This window comes from Melanerpes formicivorus, unplaced genomic scaffold, assembly GCF_026170545.1.
Source record: "Melanerpes formicivorus ecotype bairdi unplaced genomic scaffold, bMelFor1.0.p_v2 SCAF_9, whole genome shotgun sequence".
Taxonomy (NCBI): domain Eukaryota; kingdom Metazoa; phylum Chordata; class Aves; order Piciformes; family Picidae; genus Melanerpes; species Melanerpes formicivorus.
The window spans coordinates 20,771,357-20,787,922 of record NW_027142361.1 but is presented as its reverse complement, the minus strand read 5'-3'; the positions used below and the strand labels follow the sequence as shown (position 1 = coordinate 20,787,922).

General features: G+C 47.7%; 1 protein-coding gene across 1 annotated transcript; it reads right to left on the bottom strand.

Annotated features, from left to right (window-relative positions):
• Window positions 1–3,104: 3,104 nt before the first annotated feature.
• Window positions 3,105–9,175, bottom strand: NEIL2 (nei like DNA glycosylase 2). Its single transcript, XM_068143292.1, has 4 exons — window positions 9,038–9,175; window positions 6,586–6,917; window positions 5,003–5,199; window positions 3,105–4,065 (listed from the first exon to the last, which is right to left on the bottom strand). The coding sequence occupies exons 1-4, from the start codon at window positions 9,173–9,175 to the stop codon at window positions 3,749–3,751; spliced, it is 984 nt and encodes a 327-aa protein (XP_067999393.1). The 3' UTR covers window positions 3,105–3,748.
• Window positions 9,176–16,566: the final 7,391 nt, after the last annotated feature.

Sequence of the window (16,566 nt, the reverse complement as noted above, 5' to 3'; positions counted from 1 at the left end):
CCCTCGGGCCCGTGGGGATGCTGGGGAGGTCACTTGCCTGGCTCCCGAGACCTCCAGCTCTGCTCCACAGCTGCTTTTCCAACCCCAGCTGCCTCGGGTGCAGCCCCTGGGGTATAAGCAGCCCCCTCAGACAAGCCTGCATTTGTTTATATCACCTTCTGCTCTTTTCCCCCCTGAGACTTCTCTGGAGTCACCTTTGTCAGCAGGGTCATCCCAGTGAGTTAGGATGAAACCTCACTCAGCAACCTGTGTTCCACTCAGCCATCTCCACTAAGCCAGAAGTGTGCTCAGGTGGCCAAGAAAACCAACAGCATCCTGGCTTGGATCAGAAGTACCTTGGCCAGCAGTAGAGAAGTGACCATCCTCCTGTACTCAGCACTGATGAGGCCACACCTCATATACTGGGTTCATTTTTGGCCCTCTCAATTCAACTAGAAATAGAATAGGAATAGGAAATGGAATGGAATAGGGAATGGAATGGAATGGAATAGACCAGGTTGGAAAAGACCTTTGAGATCAAGTCCAACCTGTCCAACCTATTCTATTCTTACAATAGAATATAGTTCCATATTTAAGATCATGTTCTGTGTAATGTATAACAAAGGACACTGAGGTGCTGGAGCATGTCCAGAGAAAGGCAATGAAGCTGGTGAAGGGTATAGAGTACAAGCCTGATGAGGAACTCCTGAAGAAACTGAGTGGGATTGCTCAGCCTGGTGGAAAAAAGGCTTGGGGAGACCTTATCGCTCTCTGCAACTACCTGAAAGCAGGTTGAAGCAAGCTGAAGGTCAGCGCCTTCTCTCAAGTAATAAGCAATAGGACAAGAGGAAACTGCCCCATGTTGTGCCAGGAAGGGTTTGGGTAGGTTTTAAGGAAAGATTTTTACCACCAAAAAAGTTGTCAAGCCCTGGAACAGGATGCCAGAGAAGTGGAGTCACCATCCCCGGAGTGATTTGAAAGATATTTAGCTGTGGTGCTGAGGGGCATGGTTTAGAGGTGGACTTGGCTGTGCTGGGTTAATGATTTGACTTGATGATTTTAAAGGTCCCTTCCAACTGAAATGATTCTATTCCCTAAAGATACTCAACCACCATCTCATCCTTTGAGGTGCAAGTTTCACCTTTTTGGAATTGGCTTTGGCTTTTTGTTTGTTTTGTGAAATTTGTTTGGTTTAGAAGGGCACTGGAAATACAATGCCTCATTCCCAGGCCTTTACTATCACAGAATCCCAGCATAGTACAAGCTGGAAGGGACCTCTGGAGACAATCTAGTCCACCCTCTCCTGCTAAAGCAGGGTCACCCTGATGAACAGAAAAGTCTCATTAACAGAATAACAGAGTTGATAAGAATTTTCTGCTTGTTAGCTGAAATGCAGGGAGGGGGAGAGGGGTTGGCAGACAGCCTTTGGATAGATAAGGAATAGCAGTATTTTTCAGTGATTTACTTCTGTTAGTCTTGGACAAGATGATCTTTTGTATAAGATAAAGGACACCTGCATGATATGTGTCCTTCTGCTATTTTTAGATAGATAAGCTTTGTATAGATAGGAAGCATCTGGACCTCTGTCATTATAGACAGATAACTTTTTGTATAAAAGTTTGCCCAAAACTCTCTGAACACACACAGGTCTTTTGAAATGATTCTACCTGTGTCAGGCGTGCCAGAATAGAAGCATAATACAAGAAACTTACTGAGTCTCTTGTGTGTCATTCTCTAAGTCAACCCAGAGCAGGTTGCACAAGATCACATCCAGGCAGGTTTGGAATCTCTCCAGAGAAGGAGAGTCCACAAACTCCCTGGGCAGTCTCTTCCAAGTGGTCCATCACCCTCAAAGGAAAGAAGTTCTTCCTCATATTTATGTGGAACTTTGTGTTCCAGTTTGTGCCTATTGCTCCTTGTTCTGTTACTGGGCGCAACAGAGATGAGTCTGTCTCCATCTTCTTGATCCCTGCCCTTTAGATCTTGATGAGCATTGATCATATCCCCTCTCTTCTCCAGGCTAAATAGATCTAGTTCTCCCAGCCACAATTAGGACATGCGACCTCACCTCAGCTAGCCTTCTGCATTTGGCTCAGACATCTTCTCTCCCCTACCCAGCCACGATCTCATCCTTTGATGTGTGAGGGGTTATGTGGGTTCTGTTTTGTAGGCTGCATTCTCTGGTTTAGTAGGGGACTAAAACCACCATTCCTAATTTTCAGGCCTTCACATCCTGCAGGATACACTCGGAAGTGGTGATAAGCATCTTCTTTGGCATCATAACCCTATTAACTACATTATCCAGCAGTCCTGTAACCAGACTCCACTCAAGGTTGTCACACTTCATAGGGGAGTGGCTGTGCAAGTCCTGTTTGGGAAGCAGCCTACCACAGAGGTGGTGTCCCAGCAGGTTTACAATCCAGCTTCAAATCCACTTCCTATGAAGAGAGTTTTCCTGATGAGCCATCCTTACACAACTGAGGAAAGCTGCTGGAATCACCCTCTACAGGACAAAGCCCCAAAGGCTGAAGTTACCCTGTACACTTCAGTTTAACCAAGTAACTCTCAGACTAGATACACTGAACTTAAGCTGAACATCACCAACTCTGACCCCAGCTTTTATTTTTCAATCAAGCCAACAACCTATTGTTAAATCAAACCCAGATCCAGGGAGAGAGATGACAGCAACACCTCACTACATGTTGTAGTGAGGTGGGTGTTGGTCTGTTCTTCCAAGTAGCAAGTGAAAGATGAAATGGCCTCGAGTTCACCACAAGGGGAGGTTTAGGCTGGACATTACAAAACATTTCCTCACTGGAAGGGTTGTCAAGCTCTGGAACAGGCTGCCCAGGGAAGTGGAGGGGTCATCCATCCCTAGAGAGATTTCAAAGATGTGTAGCTGTGGTGCTGAGGGACATGGTTTAGCAGCCAATTCAATGGTGTTAAATGAATGGTTAGGTGATCACCTTACAGGTCTTCTCCAGCCTACTGCAGAGGGACACAGCTCAGAAAAGAAGAGACCACATCAATTCTATCCCCAGAGCATTCTGCTTTCATGTTCCCTTGGAGATCATGATTTTATGCAATCCAAATCACACACACTACTTTTAATGTTTAGCTTTTATTTTTACAGTAATATCAAACTGACATTTTGTCACCAACCCGGTACCTGTGGGTGCAGAGATGAGCTCCACCACTGCTAAGGCTTATTTTTCTCCCCTTGGAAGGAGGCTCCTCTGAGAGCTGACAGAGGGAACAGCCACTTACTTTTAACCACACCTGATCACAGTCCAGCACACAGGCACTGGGCAACAAGTTGAAGCAGGATTATCCAATACTAAATTAACCAATGTTTAGGCAGAGGGATATGTTCCTTTCTGCTAACTCCACCATAAGCCACTGCATCCACACCAGGGTCAAGGGACAGGGTCGCTTCAGACCACAGTAATCACCTGCTCAACACCTTAAACTTCCCATTCACTAGTCTGAACTGGGGGGCAAAGACACCTCAGAAATGGTCAAACTATTCACACTGCTGTCACTGTGACAGGAAGTGACAGATGTGCACAACCACTTTGCTTTTTGCATCCAGAGGCAGAGAATCCTCCAAGGATTCCTGTAACCTCCACTGGGCACATAACTCTACCAACTCACTGTCCCAAAGTAGCAAACTCAACAACCTAAAAGAAACTATGAAGATCTCCTTGGGACAACTAAGACCATGATTCAGAGACCACTCTCCAGAAGAGGATGAGCACAGAAAGCCAGGTCACTCAATGACTGAGGAATGATCCCCATCCCCTGACAGCAGCACAGGCTGGCACTGAGGACACCACCATGTAAGTCTCTTAAAGCCACCTGAGGGTCCAAAGGTTCCCTTCATCACTGCATGACCGAGGGGACACTGCTGCTTCTGGTAGATCTGAAGGTGCAGCCCTTCACCATGCAGCTTGCTGTGCAGCCAGTCAGAGCTGAACTGAACGGCACAGTCAAGCAGCTGCTCCAGATTCGAGCGAGCCAAGAGCGAGCCTTGTGTTAACGGATGGATCTTGGCCAGGTACAGGATCTCATTCTTAATGATGTTTCCTGAAAAGGAACAATAAAGGTGTTTCTTGTCAAGATGATGCAATCCTATGGCTCCAGTCTGACACTTGCCTCAAGCTAACTGTGTTATTCCCTGTATCAAATGTGCCATGCAACAAGTAGACTTACAGCTGGGATCAGGCTGGAAGATGTTCTCTTCCTGCTACACTTGAAGCAGACTTTCCTTTCTTCTGAGCCACAAGCCAAAACACAGCTACCCACACTAATCATAGAATGGTCCAGACTGGAAGGGACCTCCAAAGGTCATCCAGTCCAACCTCCCCACAGTCAGCAGGGACATCCCCAACTAGAGCAGGCTGCCCAGAGCCTCATCGAGCCTCCCCTTGAGTATGTCCAGGGAAGGGATCTCAACCACCTCCCTGGGCAACCTGTTCCAGAGTTCCACCACCCTCATAGTGAAGAACTTCCTGATATCCAGTCTAAATCTGCCCTTCTCTAGTTTGAAGACATTGCCCCTTGTCCTGTCACTGCAGGCCTTTGTAAACAGTCCTTCTCCATCTTTCCTGTAGCCCCCTTCAGGTACTGGCAGGCTGCTATTAGGTCTCCCCAGAGCCTCCTCTTCTCCAGGCTGAACAATCCCAGCTCTCTCAGGCTGTCTTTGTAGCAGAGGTGCTCTAACCCCCTGATCATTTTCATGGCCCTCCTCTGGACCCTCTCCATCAGGTCCATGTCCTTCCTATATTGAGGGCACTAGACCTGCACTGGGTCTGGAGATGGCTCAGTAAGCACTGCACCATTGGCCTTACATAGTCCACTCAAGCATCTGAAGCCTGTGGCTACAGACTGCAAGCCTCTTCCTCAGCAAGATCAACCAGAAGCCACAAAGCTAAGGAATAAAAGGTTCAGACATCCAGAAGCTCTGGATCTGTAGACATTCCCACCCACCTTCTTCCATTTCTTACTCAGCCCTGGAACTCACCCAACCCTGAAAAATATCTTTGGTCTAAGAGGATGTAGCAGATGGGACTGGGTTTGTGGAGAGCATCCAACGCCTGGCCACGGTGGAACTCCACAGACAGGATGTCAGTAGCAGGATCAATCCTTGGAGAGGAGCACCAGTTCATCTGGCAGTTGTAGAAAGCAAGGAACCCTCCACTCTCAAAGTGCAGAACCAGTCTGGGAAAGGCAGAGAATCACAGAATGGTGTGAGTAGGAAAGGACCTCTGGGTATCATCTCTCTAGCCCACCCCCCGTGCTAAAGGAAAAAATGGCATTTCCAGGGTATGATTCACAGGATGTCAGGGGTTGGAAGGGACCCAAAGAGATCATCAAGTCCAACCCCCCTGCTAGAGCAGGACCATACAATCTAACTCAGGTCACAGAGGAATGCATCCAGATGGGCCTTGAAAGTCTCCAGAGAAGGAGACTCCACAACCCTTCTGGGGAGCCTGTTCCATGGCTCTGTGACCCTTACAGTAAAGAAGTTCCCCCTTATGTTGAGGTGGAACCTCCTGTGCTGCAGTGTGCAGCATGCTTCGGTCTGGATTTCTCTAAAAGCTCTCTTTGAATACAAGTCTCACCTAAGCTGGTGCCATGACCCTCAGGCTGGCAGGCAACGTGCATCCCACAAGGGCACTGTGGATTTACAAGCTGAAAAAATCCCCACACCCACTCCATCTCTCATGAGCCAGCAGAGAGAAGACAGGGCTGAGAGCATCCTCACACATTCATAGAATCATAGAATCAATAAGGTTGGAAAAGACTTCAGAGATCATCAAGTCCAACCTGTCACCACAGACCTCATGACTACTAAACCATGGCACCAAGTGCCACATCCAATCCCCTCTTGAACACCTCCAGGGATGGTGACTCAACCACCTCCCTAGGCAGCACATTCCAATGGCCAACAACTCTCTCTGTGAAGAACTTTCTCCTCACATCAAGCCTAAACCTCCCCTGGCACAGCTTGAGACTGTGTCCCCTTGTTCTGGTGCTGATTGCCTGGGAGAAGAGACCAACCCCCTCCTGGCTACAACCTCCCTTCAGGTGGTTGTAGACAGCAAGAAGGTCTCCCCTGAGCCTCCTCTTCTCCAGTCTAAGCAACCCCAGCTCCCTCAGCCTCTCCTCACAGGGCTTGTGCTCGAGGCCTCTCCCCAGCCTTGTTGCCCTTCTCTGGACACGTTCAAGAGTCTCAATGTCCTTCTTAAACTGAGGGGCCTAGAACTGGACACAATACTCAAGGTGTGGCCTAACCAGTGCTGAGTACAGGGGCACAATGACTTCCCTGCTCCTGCTGGCCACACTGTTCTTGATGCAGGCCAGGATGCCATTGGCCTTCTTGGCCACCTGGGCACAGTGCTGACTCATGTTCAGCCTACTATCAACCAGTACCCCCAGCTCCTTTTCTGCCTGGCTGCTCTCCAGCCACTCTGACTCCAGCCTGTAGCACTGCATGGGGTTGTTGTGGCCAAAGTGCAGCACCTGGCACTTGGACTTGTTGAATGCCCTCTCCAGACCAAGAGGCAAGGAAACAGCAGAGCTTGTGAGGACTTGACTAAGTACCTGGGTGTGGGATCCTTCCAGTCTCCTCTCTTATTTGCTTTGTTTGCTCTGGAGAATTCGTTTGCCCGAACGCTGCCAAACAAGCCAAAGCGGAACCGCAGCCAGTGGCCCAGACCCTCTGCTGCATCTGGAATTTCAGACCTGGTGTGCTGGAGTTCCTGCACTTCCTCATCCTGGGCATGTGTCTGTGCAGCATAAACCTCTTCTTGCCCTTCCTGGCCAGGGAAACTTGCCCCATTAGCAGCCTCTCTTTGCAGCACTGTCTCTTCTGCAGTTGGTGCTGAGGGACTTTCAGCTGCCACAAATGCCAGGAACAACTTCTTCCCATGAACCTAAGAAAAATGATGGGATGCATGAAGGATCCATGTAACTTCTGGCTGTTTCCATACAAACCTGACTATTGTCTACCTCTTTTAGATAGAAGGCATATTACCCCACCCAAAAAATGAGATTCATTAGCATCTGAGCAATGCCCATCAAAGCTGCAGTCATCTTCTCAGCATCCTTTCTTTGTCTACATGAAACACAAGGTGCCCAGATGCCACTCCAGTGCAAAGTCCTCTTAGAAGCTCCTATGAAGCTAAAGAGAGACACCAGGACAGACTCAGGGTTTCAAAATGTCATCATTGCTTCTCCTTTGCCCCCTTCACTTTGAGCTGGCCTCAAGTGCCTCAAGACAGGGCAGCCTAACTCAGAGAGGGCTCTGAAGCCACAGGCTAGGCCCATGTCTGTGCCTCCAGCTGAGGCTATCATGTTATCAGAGATGAGACTGCCCTAGCATTTGACAAGATCAAATCACCATCTGACAGAAATGAGGCAAGTGAAGCTGACCCAGTATGACTATCTCACAAGTACTCATAGCACAGACATTGCACAGAATCATGGAATGGTAGAAGCTGGAAAGGATTTCTGAAGATCTAGTCCAAACCCCCTGCTAAAGCAGGTCCACCTACAGCAAGCTGCACAGGATCACATCCAGGCAGGTTTGAATCTTTCCAGAGAAGGAGATCACATCTTCTCTGGATAGCCTGTCCCAGTGCTCTGTCACCCTCACAGGAAAAGTTGTTTCACAGGTTCAGCTGGATCTTCCTGTGTTCCAGTTTGTGCCCATTGTCCCCTGTCCTGTCACTGAGTACCACTGAAAAGAGTCTGGACCTGCCCTTTAAATATTGATAAGCATTTAGAAGATCTCTTCACAGTCTTCTCCAGGCTAAGCAGCCCCATATCTCTCAACTCTTCCTTGTCAGAGAGGTGCTCCAGTCCCCTCCTCACCTTCATAGCCTCTGCTGGACCATCTCCAGTAGTTCCCTGTCTCTCTTGAACTGGACACAATACTCCAGACGTGACCTCACCCTAGAGCAGAGTAGAAGGGAAGGAAAACCTTCCTCAACTTGCTGCCCTTCCTCTTCTTAAAACTCCCCAGGACACCATTGACCTTTTTGGCCACAAGAAGATGGTGCTGGCTCACAGTTAACTTGCTGCCCAGTTGCCAACCTAGCCAGGCTAAAACCTGCCTTCTGGTTTAAGAGGAGCAACTGTGAAAGTTTACAGCTGGGGCTGCTGCTTCTAGCACCCCCATACTAAAGAAACCAACTCTCATCTCTGTTACAAAGAGCCCTCACCCACATCAACTCCTCATCCCTTGAAAGGCAGGGAACCAGCACTTCAGCACTCAAAACTGCAAATAGTTCTGTGCATCTCCATGTCCAACCATATCACTGCAACATCCTCTCTGTGCTGGGTTGAGGCAGCCCCCACCCCACCACGGGCAGAAATAATAACTCAGACAAACGGATTGCAAAAGTGATGGAAAGTTTAAATAGAAAGCAGTGAACATTTACAGAAAGCCAAAAGCGCAGTGACAAAGAAAGATCCCAAAACAAACCCAGAGAGATCCCATCCCCACCTGAGGGTACACCCAAAACCCCCAGGGCTCCTTCTCCCCCCCCCCCCACTAGGCTAGTCTCAGCTGGCCGATCTGAGACTGCCCATATCCCCCATGGCCTTGGGCCTAGCCAGGCCCAGAGCCAGGAGGCATCTCCCCCAGTTACCAGCTGACGGAGGAGGAAGAAGAGAGCGTGCTAGACTCCGCACTGGATCTTATAGTGGTGCAAAGAATTGTGGGAGGAAATACTACATAATTTCCTGTGTCCACCCCTCTGGGCTGGACTTCTGGACACAGGAAGTAAACACAGCAGGGGGCACCCAGCTCAAACTGCAACACTCTCCTTGCAGGATCTGATCCCAAAATCTGCAGTACTCCAAAAAGGGCATTCACACCTCCTTGCCTACCTGCACCTATGCTGGGGGCTATAAACAAAGCCAGTGGTCCACCTCAAACAAACTTGGTGCCATTCTCAGGTTCTGCACCTTCTGTGATCCAGATGCAGGTCAGCAGTGCTGTGCCTCAAACTTACCATGGTCCAATAAGGTCATCTTTAGTACAGCTCACCTGGGAGTCCTGGAGCCTCACGGCATTCAGGTCATTCACATTGATCTTCCTTGTGCTTCCCCCCACTTTGGACACCACTTGCCCCACAAAAGGGGAGGTCAGCAGCTGGAACTTCCTCACTGAGGGGCCCTCTGGCATTTCCAGTAGCTGTTAAGGAAGTAGCAGGTCCACTTTCACACTTAGTGCCCTAGACTTGAAGAAAAGTTGCAACTCTGAAAGACAAAACCACCCAGAGACTGCGCTTGCTACAAGTTCCTCACTTGCAAAACCTCCACTCTCTGTAACCTACCTACCCTAAAAATCACCCTCTCAACCCTCACTTTTATGGAGGGGGAAGACCCTCCCCCCCAGTTAGGTCAGGAGTTCTCCAATTGGCTGGTGGGGAGGAAGGGATGTGGTTTCAAGTGTGATCAACACTCTACCCCACCAGTGGCATTGGTGTCTAAGGACAATTTGCAGTGGGGAGGGAGTTGAGGAGGGGTGCATGCTTGTGGGAGGGCTGTGCTCAGTCATCTCCACCCTTTGCAGAAGCACAGAGCTTGCTGGTGCCTGATTTTGGCTTGAGGGTAGTGTCTCAGTCTTCAGCTGGGAGCAGTTAGGCTGGAAACAGCCTAGTGCACAAACCCACATTGGTGAGCAGAGCAAAAAGAGAAAGCAGGCTGCTGTTAAAGTGCCTTGAGGAGCCTTCCCCCTCTCCACTGTGCTAGGGGAACTACCTGATGCATGGAGAACATACTGTGTGCCTTGGTGCAATCAGTGTATTCCTCCTATCTAGTCTGTGTCTCCCCCTTTTAGTTTAGAACCATCACCCCTTGCCCTGTCACAACAGGCCCTGCTAAAAATTCTGTCCCCATCTTTCTTATAGGCCCCTTTAAATGCTGAAAGGCCACAAGAATGTCTCCCTGGAGCTTTCTCCAGGCTAAACAACTTGAACTCTCTCCGTCTGACCTCACCAGAGGGTTTCCAGCCCTCTGATCATTTTAGTGGCCTCCTGTGGCCCCACTCCAACAGGTCCACATCTTCCCTTTGTTGACAACCCCAGAGCTGGACATAGTACTCCATTCCCAACATGAGGGTGGTCAGGATGTTGAGCTGCTGGAGCGTGTCCAGAGAAGGGCAACAAAGTTGGTGAGGGGCTTGGAACACAAGCCCTATGAGGAGAGACTGAGGGAGCTGGGGTTGCTTAGCCTGGAGAAGAGGAGACTCAGGGGTGACCTTATTGCTGTCTACAACTACCTGAAGGGAGGTTGTAGCCAGGTGGGGGTTGGTTTCTTCTCCCAGGCAACCAGCACAAGAGGACACAGTCTTAAGCTGTGCCAGGGGAGATTTAGGCTGGATGTTAGGAAGTTCTTCCCAGAAAGAGAGATTGGCCATTGGAATGTGCTGCCCAGGGAGGTGGTGGAGTCACCATCACTGGAAGTGTTTAAGAAGAGACTGGATGAGGCACTTAGTGCCATGGTTTAGCTGATTAGATGGTGTTGGGTGATAGGTCTTTTCCAACCTGGGTTAATTCTGCATTCTGTATTCTTTCATCCCCAGCCCACTCCAAGAAAGCCCCCAGGGGTAGTCAGAGTCAAGCAGCAGCCTCCTAATTTTATTATAATTGTTTTATTTTCATTAGTTCCAAAAGTGTAGAAGTTAGGTAGATTGGCAGCCATACTACTTCATAATAGATAGGTTTTTACATTTCTTAAATAATTACAGCTTGTTCAGTTGGTTGATTTCCCTCTCCCCCTTAGGAGTAAGCATCTGTTTCCATGAGACCTCCCCAGGTGACCCAGGAAGCTTCAGACTTTGTACATGGTGGGGAGAGGAAAAAAAGAAACAAAGGGCAAAATAAAACACCACCCCTGACCTAGTCACAGCTTCAAGGTTGTATTGAGAATTGCTGATGGGTTTTCAAAGCTCCCTAACAATGTTCACGAGCTCCTCCTGATTGCACCCTCTCCAGTCAGCCCATGAGATGGCAAGTGAAACATGGAACTCTTCAGACCAACTTACAGGAGAAGAGCTGAAGCAGTTGGAGATACTGCCCTTCCACAAAGAGGAAAGTCATTTACAAGTGGTTAAATCACCTTTCTCCCTCTCTGGCTCCCCCATCCTGGTTCTCATCTACTCATTTTACTCCGGTGACCGCTGGGCTGTTGCAAAGGTCTGGCTTGGTGTGGTCAAACTTTGTGCTGGAAACTTCTCAGCATCAACAATTTGCATGTGTGATTAGTGGTGACTTCTGAGGGAACAAATCCCAGGTATTTATAGATATGTTTAAGTGTTTCACAGGGCTGGGCCCTTCCCTCTTACTCCCTTGGGCTGGAATGGCTCTTTGTGCAGGGCCTGGCCTGGCCAAGAGTGGGTTCCTCAGCCACACCTCAATGAAATAGATTATAGCCATAACAATAGCAATAATTATCTTGCCTAATAACTGTATTCAATTCCATTAGCCAAACAGGCTCTAAATTGCTCTTCTGTCATGAAAGGAAACCAGGGCTCAGATGTAACCCAGAGTTGTGTAGATTGCTTCTCTTGATGATCTCAAAGATCTTTTCCAACCTGGTTAATTCTGTATTCATGCTAGAATGAGCTGAGTGTCCTGAACCTGGTAGCACTTTGATCCTCTTGTCCTGTGAGTATCCCTTCATCCACCACTTCTAGTGTTTGTTATCCTACCCCCCCATACCCCCATTCCCCCCTGCTCCTGCCTAGGAGAAGGGTCCCTGTGTGACTCAAGGGCTCCAGTCTTCCACAGTGACTCCTTACTTGGGGGTCTTCAAGTCTGAGCAATTAATTCATTGATTGTTTTGCCTCTCACTAGAAGCTAACAATTATTTGGAAAAAGAACATTTCCACCATGAGGTTGGTCAGGAGCTCTACAACAGCTTTAGGTGGTTGAAAAGAATAGAACCAAGCACTCCTGAACTTCTACTGCTTGTGGTGCGAAAGGGCTCAGTTCTGCCACTACAGAGAGCCAAGTCATCCTCAGAGCCTCCAGAGCTTCACCTTCTTCATGCAGACATCCTGTTCTGTTACCAGGGCCCTCATAAGTGCTCCTTTGCTGTGTTTCAATAATTAGTTTTAAGGCTTTGAGGAAGACTGAAAACCAATTAATAAATCTCTGCCATGATCATTTAGGTAACCTGAAGGAGCATAAAGCAGACCTATGTTCTGCAAGGGTTTCCTTCTCTTGCATTGCAAGCAGATTCCTTTATGGGATTTCAGAGTGTGCTCTAAGGGCAGGAGAAAAATTCAGCCAGGGAATTCAGCTTTGAGGCCAATAGGATGTGGCCGGTTGACGTTGCCCCCTTAAGAAAGGGAATATGGTGGACGGAAGTTGGTAAACGGAAGGAATAGTCTAAACTATTTCATTGGTAAAGTGGGAGGAAGCACCTTCTGAACTGGGAGTGCAGGAGGGTATCCTGGGCATTCCGGCACTTTTATCTTCAGTCTTGCTTCCGCTCATCCTTAGAGCAGCAGCTCTGCAGCTATCTCTGTGCTGGGCTTTCTGCCAAGGCCTCGGCCTTGAAATCCAGACACCAGGCCTGTATATTAACTCCCTTCCAATTAACACGAACTGCTTCTAACTTTTTTTTCCTCTCTTTTCTTTCTCTTTCTATCCCACTCTGGGGAAAGGGGGGGGAGAGAGGGGAGAGCGGAGGTGGGGGACCCCTCTGCCGAGGGGGGATTACTCTCATTTCTGTGTTGCTCTGTTGTATATCTTTGTATATATTGTAGATATTGTAAATTTGTAAATATTCCCCTGCATTCCCTACATTGCTTTGTAAATATAGCTCCACTGCTTTGCTAATTCAGCTTGCGAGTTTTTTTTTTCCTTTCCCTTCAATTTTTTTTTCCCTTTTACCTTACAAGGGGGAAGGGAGGAGGCTTCTTGGCCTTACCCCTTCCAAACCCACCACATTTTTTTTATTGGCGCCCAACGTGGGGCAGATAATTAGTTTAATTTATTATTTGATTGATTTAGTGTTTTCTAGCTGAATTAGCAAACATGAAGGTATTGTGGTTTCTGGAGCGATTATTCTTTTCAATTTTTGGGGCTCTGGTTTACAGGTATTGTTTGGGTTTGATTTTGGATTACCTGGGTAAATATTTGGTGTGGACAATTTATGTGTGGGTTATGTATAGAGTTAAATTATGGTATGGAAAATGTATTAATTTATTATGGCCAGTGAGATACAGAAATGTTACCTCCACCACTCTCCCAATTGAGATAAAGGGTTTTAAGATTCCGCCTGAGGAGAGAGTAACTTTAGGTGATGCCTGGGATCCAAAGGTGATTTATTTCATGTGTATAATTCTGCTCTCAGTGATAATTATCGTGTATCTCCTGATTTCTTTGCGGCGAGAGAGAAAGGTGTCCCGAGCTTGTTTTGTTATTAAAACTAGATCAAAAAGAAAACGCCGTGGCTCTCGATCAGTCCCAGAGTCATCTAGTGACGAGGACTGTGCAGAACCCGTGCCAGTCAAAAAGAAGGCTAAAAAGTTAATTGGTAAGGCAGCTCTAAATGCCTTTGCTGATTCTAGCAAGCAGCCAAGGGCATCGGCTTGTATCAACATGGCACCTACTCCTTCTCCCACTCCTTCTCCTTCTTCTTCTTCTCCGTCGGCCATTAACGGAGCAACGTCACTTCCACCCACTCCCTCAGTGGGACCGGAAGTCACTGCCTCAGCAGCTGATTTATCTCAGGACCTGTCAGCTTCCATTAAGGTGGCTGTAAATTCAAACACAGCTCCAGTTAAGGTGGCTCCTTTAAAGACTAGAGCTGGAAAGGGCAAAGATGGAGAAGAAGAGGAGGAGACTGATCCTGGTGAGGGGCCCTCTACTCTAAAAGATCCTGCTCAGGAGGAAGAGAAGGTTTGTTTTAAAGATCTAGCTAACCTAGTGAGATCAAAGCAGGATAGAGATGAAGTTAGGAAAGCAGCTGGCAAAGGTGGTTCTCAGCTTAAAGAGATCCTTAGGAGAATCACAGCAGGATTTTATGGGCAAAGAATTCAGGGAGATGAAGATGAAGATGATATTACAGACTGTTCTTCGCCCCGCGAGGAATTGCGTTTTGTCCGTAAAGATTTCACCAGGGCAGATAAGGAGCCAGTTCTAGCTTGGCTTAGTAGGTGTTATGATACAGGTGCTTCAGCTCTAACAGTTGGAGACAAGTCAGCAGCTCAGTTAGGAACTCTCTCAAGGGACAATGGAATAGATAGACATCTAGGCGAAGCTCTCGGTAAGGTTAATCTGTGGATGCGCCTCTTAATGGCGGTTGCCCTGAGATACCCTTCCCGAGATGATCTTCCATGGAACCCTAAACCCTGGACTACCATAGATGAGGGAATTAAGCGCTTGAGAGAATTTGCTGTTAGAGAGCTACTCTATGGTGAACATGAAACTCTGAATCCTGATGACATTCCTGTGGGTATTGGTCTTGCTAAAAAGATCATCAAACTTGCTCCTTCTAATTATGCAAACTTTCTGGCAAGCAGAATTGTGTCAAGAAGTTATGGTGGAGCTTCTCCCACGGTTGGCCAATTCAGTGATCAAATGAGACAATTGGAGGATAGCATGACACGTGGTTCTTTGGTTTCAGCCATTAAAACTATGTCTGGTGATATTCAGAATTGCATAAGAGAGTTAAAAGATGAATTTAGAAATTCCATATCCCAATTGGCACAAAGGGATAATTTCAATTCTTCCTCCAGGTGGATACAAGTTTCATCTGTGAGGAATACACGTCCTCCAAGGAGGTCATTCCAAAACAGGACATTCCAAAACAGGTCGTTCCAAAACAGACCACCAAGGCAATCACGTAGAACTATTTGGATAACTCTGCGTGATCAGTTTGGTGAGAACATGAACCGCTGGGATGGCCAACCAACTGCTAATCTTTTCAGGAGACTGAGGGAATTGCAAAGTGGCAGAACCCGAGGTAGCAATACCAGAAGGGTAGCTGTTACTTCCACAGTTCCCCAGAACGACTCTTATGGCTCCAACAGTGGCTCCAGTTATAACATGCAAAGTTATAACCCTGCAAACTATGTGCAATGCACATGTGCGCATGTTCCCCATAACTAGGGGTGCCCTGCCTCCCGCCAGGAGGAGGAGAGGGATAACAGAGATAATAGAATCTATTGGGATGTGTACATCCAGTGGCCTGGCACTTCACAATTTCGGAAGTACAGGGCCTTGGTTGACACAGGAGCTCAGTGCACCATAATACCATCAAATTATCAGGGATCAGAGTCTATAACTATTTTGGGAGTCACTGGTGGATCTCAAGAGTTAAGTAAGGTAGAGGTTAATATAAGTTTAACTGGTAAACAATGGAGGAAGCATACAGTTGTGACCGGACCTGATGCACCTTGTATTTTGGGAATTGATTTTCTGAGAGAAGGGCGTTTCAAAGACCCTAGAGGTTACAAATGGGCTTTTGGAGTAGCTTCTATAGAAATTGATGGACAAAAATTGAAGCTGTCTGCTAGACCTGAACTTTCTGATGAATCTGCAGTTGTGGGACAACATAAGATACAGGACATTAAATTGCCGGTTGCTTCTCAGACTGTGCATCACAGACAATACAGAACCAACCGTGACTCTTTGTTGCCCATTCAGAATCTGATTCGTCAGTTGGAGAGTCAGAAAGTCGTCAGCAAAACTCATTCACCTTTCAACAGTCCAGTGTGGCCTGTGCGGAAGCAGAATGGAGACTGGCGTCTGACGGTAGACTACCGAGCCCTAAATGAAGTAACACCACCTATGAGTGCAGCAGTACCAGACATGATGGAGCTACAGTATGTGCTGGAATCCAAAGAGGCCAAATGGTATGCTACCATAGACATTGCTAATGCATTTTTCTCTATTCCCATAGCAGAGGAATGCAGGCCTCAGTTTGCTTTCACCTGGAGAGGAATCCAGTACACTTTCAACAGACTGCCAATGGGCTGGATCCACAGCTCAAGCATCTGTCATGCAGTGATCCACGATGCTCTGGAGAAAGGCGGTGCTCCAGAACACATCCAGTTCATCGATGATATCATCGTCTGGGGTAAAACTGCTGAGGAAGTCTTCGAGAAAGGTAACAAAATCATTGACATTCTTCTGGATGCAGGTTTTGCCATCAAGCGAGACAAGGTGAAAGGGCCTACCACAGAGATTCAGTTTCTGGGAGTGCGGTGGCAGGATGGACGCGGACACATTCCAGTGGATGTGGTAAACAGAGTCTCCACCATGGCAAGTCCCACCAACAAGCAAGAGACCCTACGTTTCTTGGGGATAGTGGGATTTTGGAGACTGCACATTCCTGGATACAGTCAGATTGTGAAACCTCTGTATGATGTGACTCGAAAGAGAAACCATTTCCACTGGGGACCTGAACAACAAGCAGCCTTTGACCAGATAAAGCAAGAGGTAATTCAAGCAATGGGTCTGGGACCTGTCCGAGATGGTCCAGACATTAAGAACATTTTGTACACGGCTGCAAGTGACAATGGTCCAACCTGGTGCTTGTGGCAAAAACCTCTTGGTT

Bases quoted from the DNA above. Each gene is read 5' to 3' on its own strand.
- NEIL2 (XM_068143292.1), bottom strand. From the start codon at position 9,175: ATGCCAGAGGGCCCCTCAGTGAGGAAGTTCCAGCTGCTGACCTCCCCT. The intron at 6,918-9,037 runs GTGAGCTGTACT...CATTTTTCTTAG, and splicing joins TGAGGCTCCAGGACTCCCAG to GTTCATGGGAAGAAGTTGTT. The intron at 5,200-6,585 runs GTACTTAGTCAA...TGCCTTTCCCAG, and splicing joins TGGAAGGATCCCACACCCAG to ACTGGTTCTGCACTTTGAGA.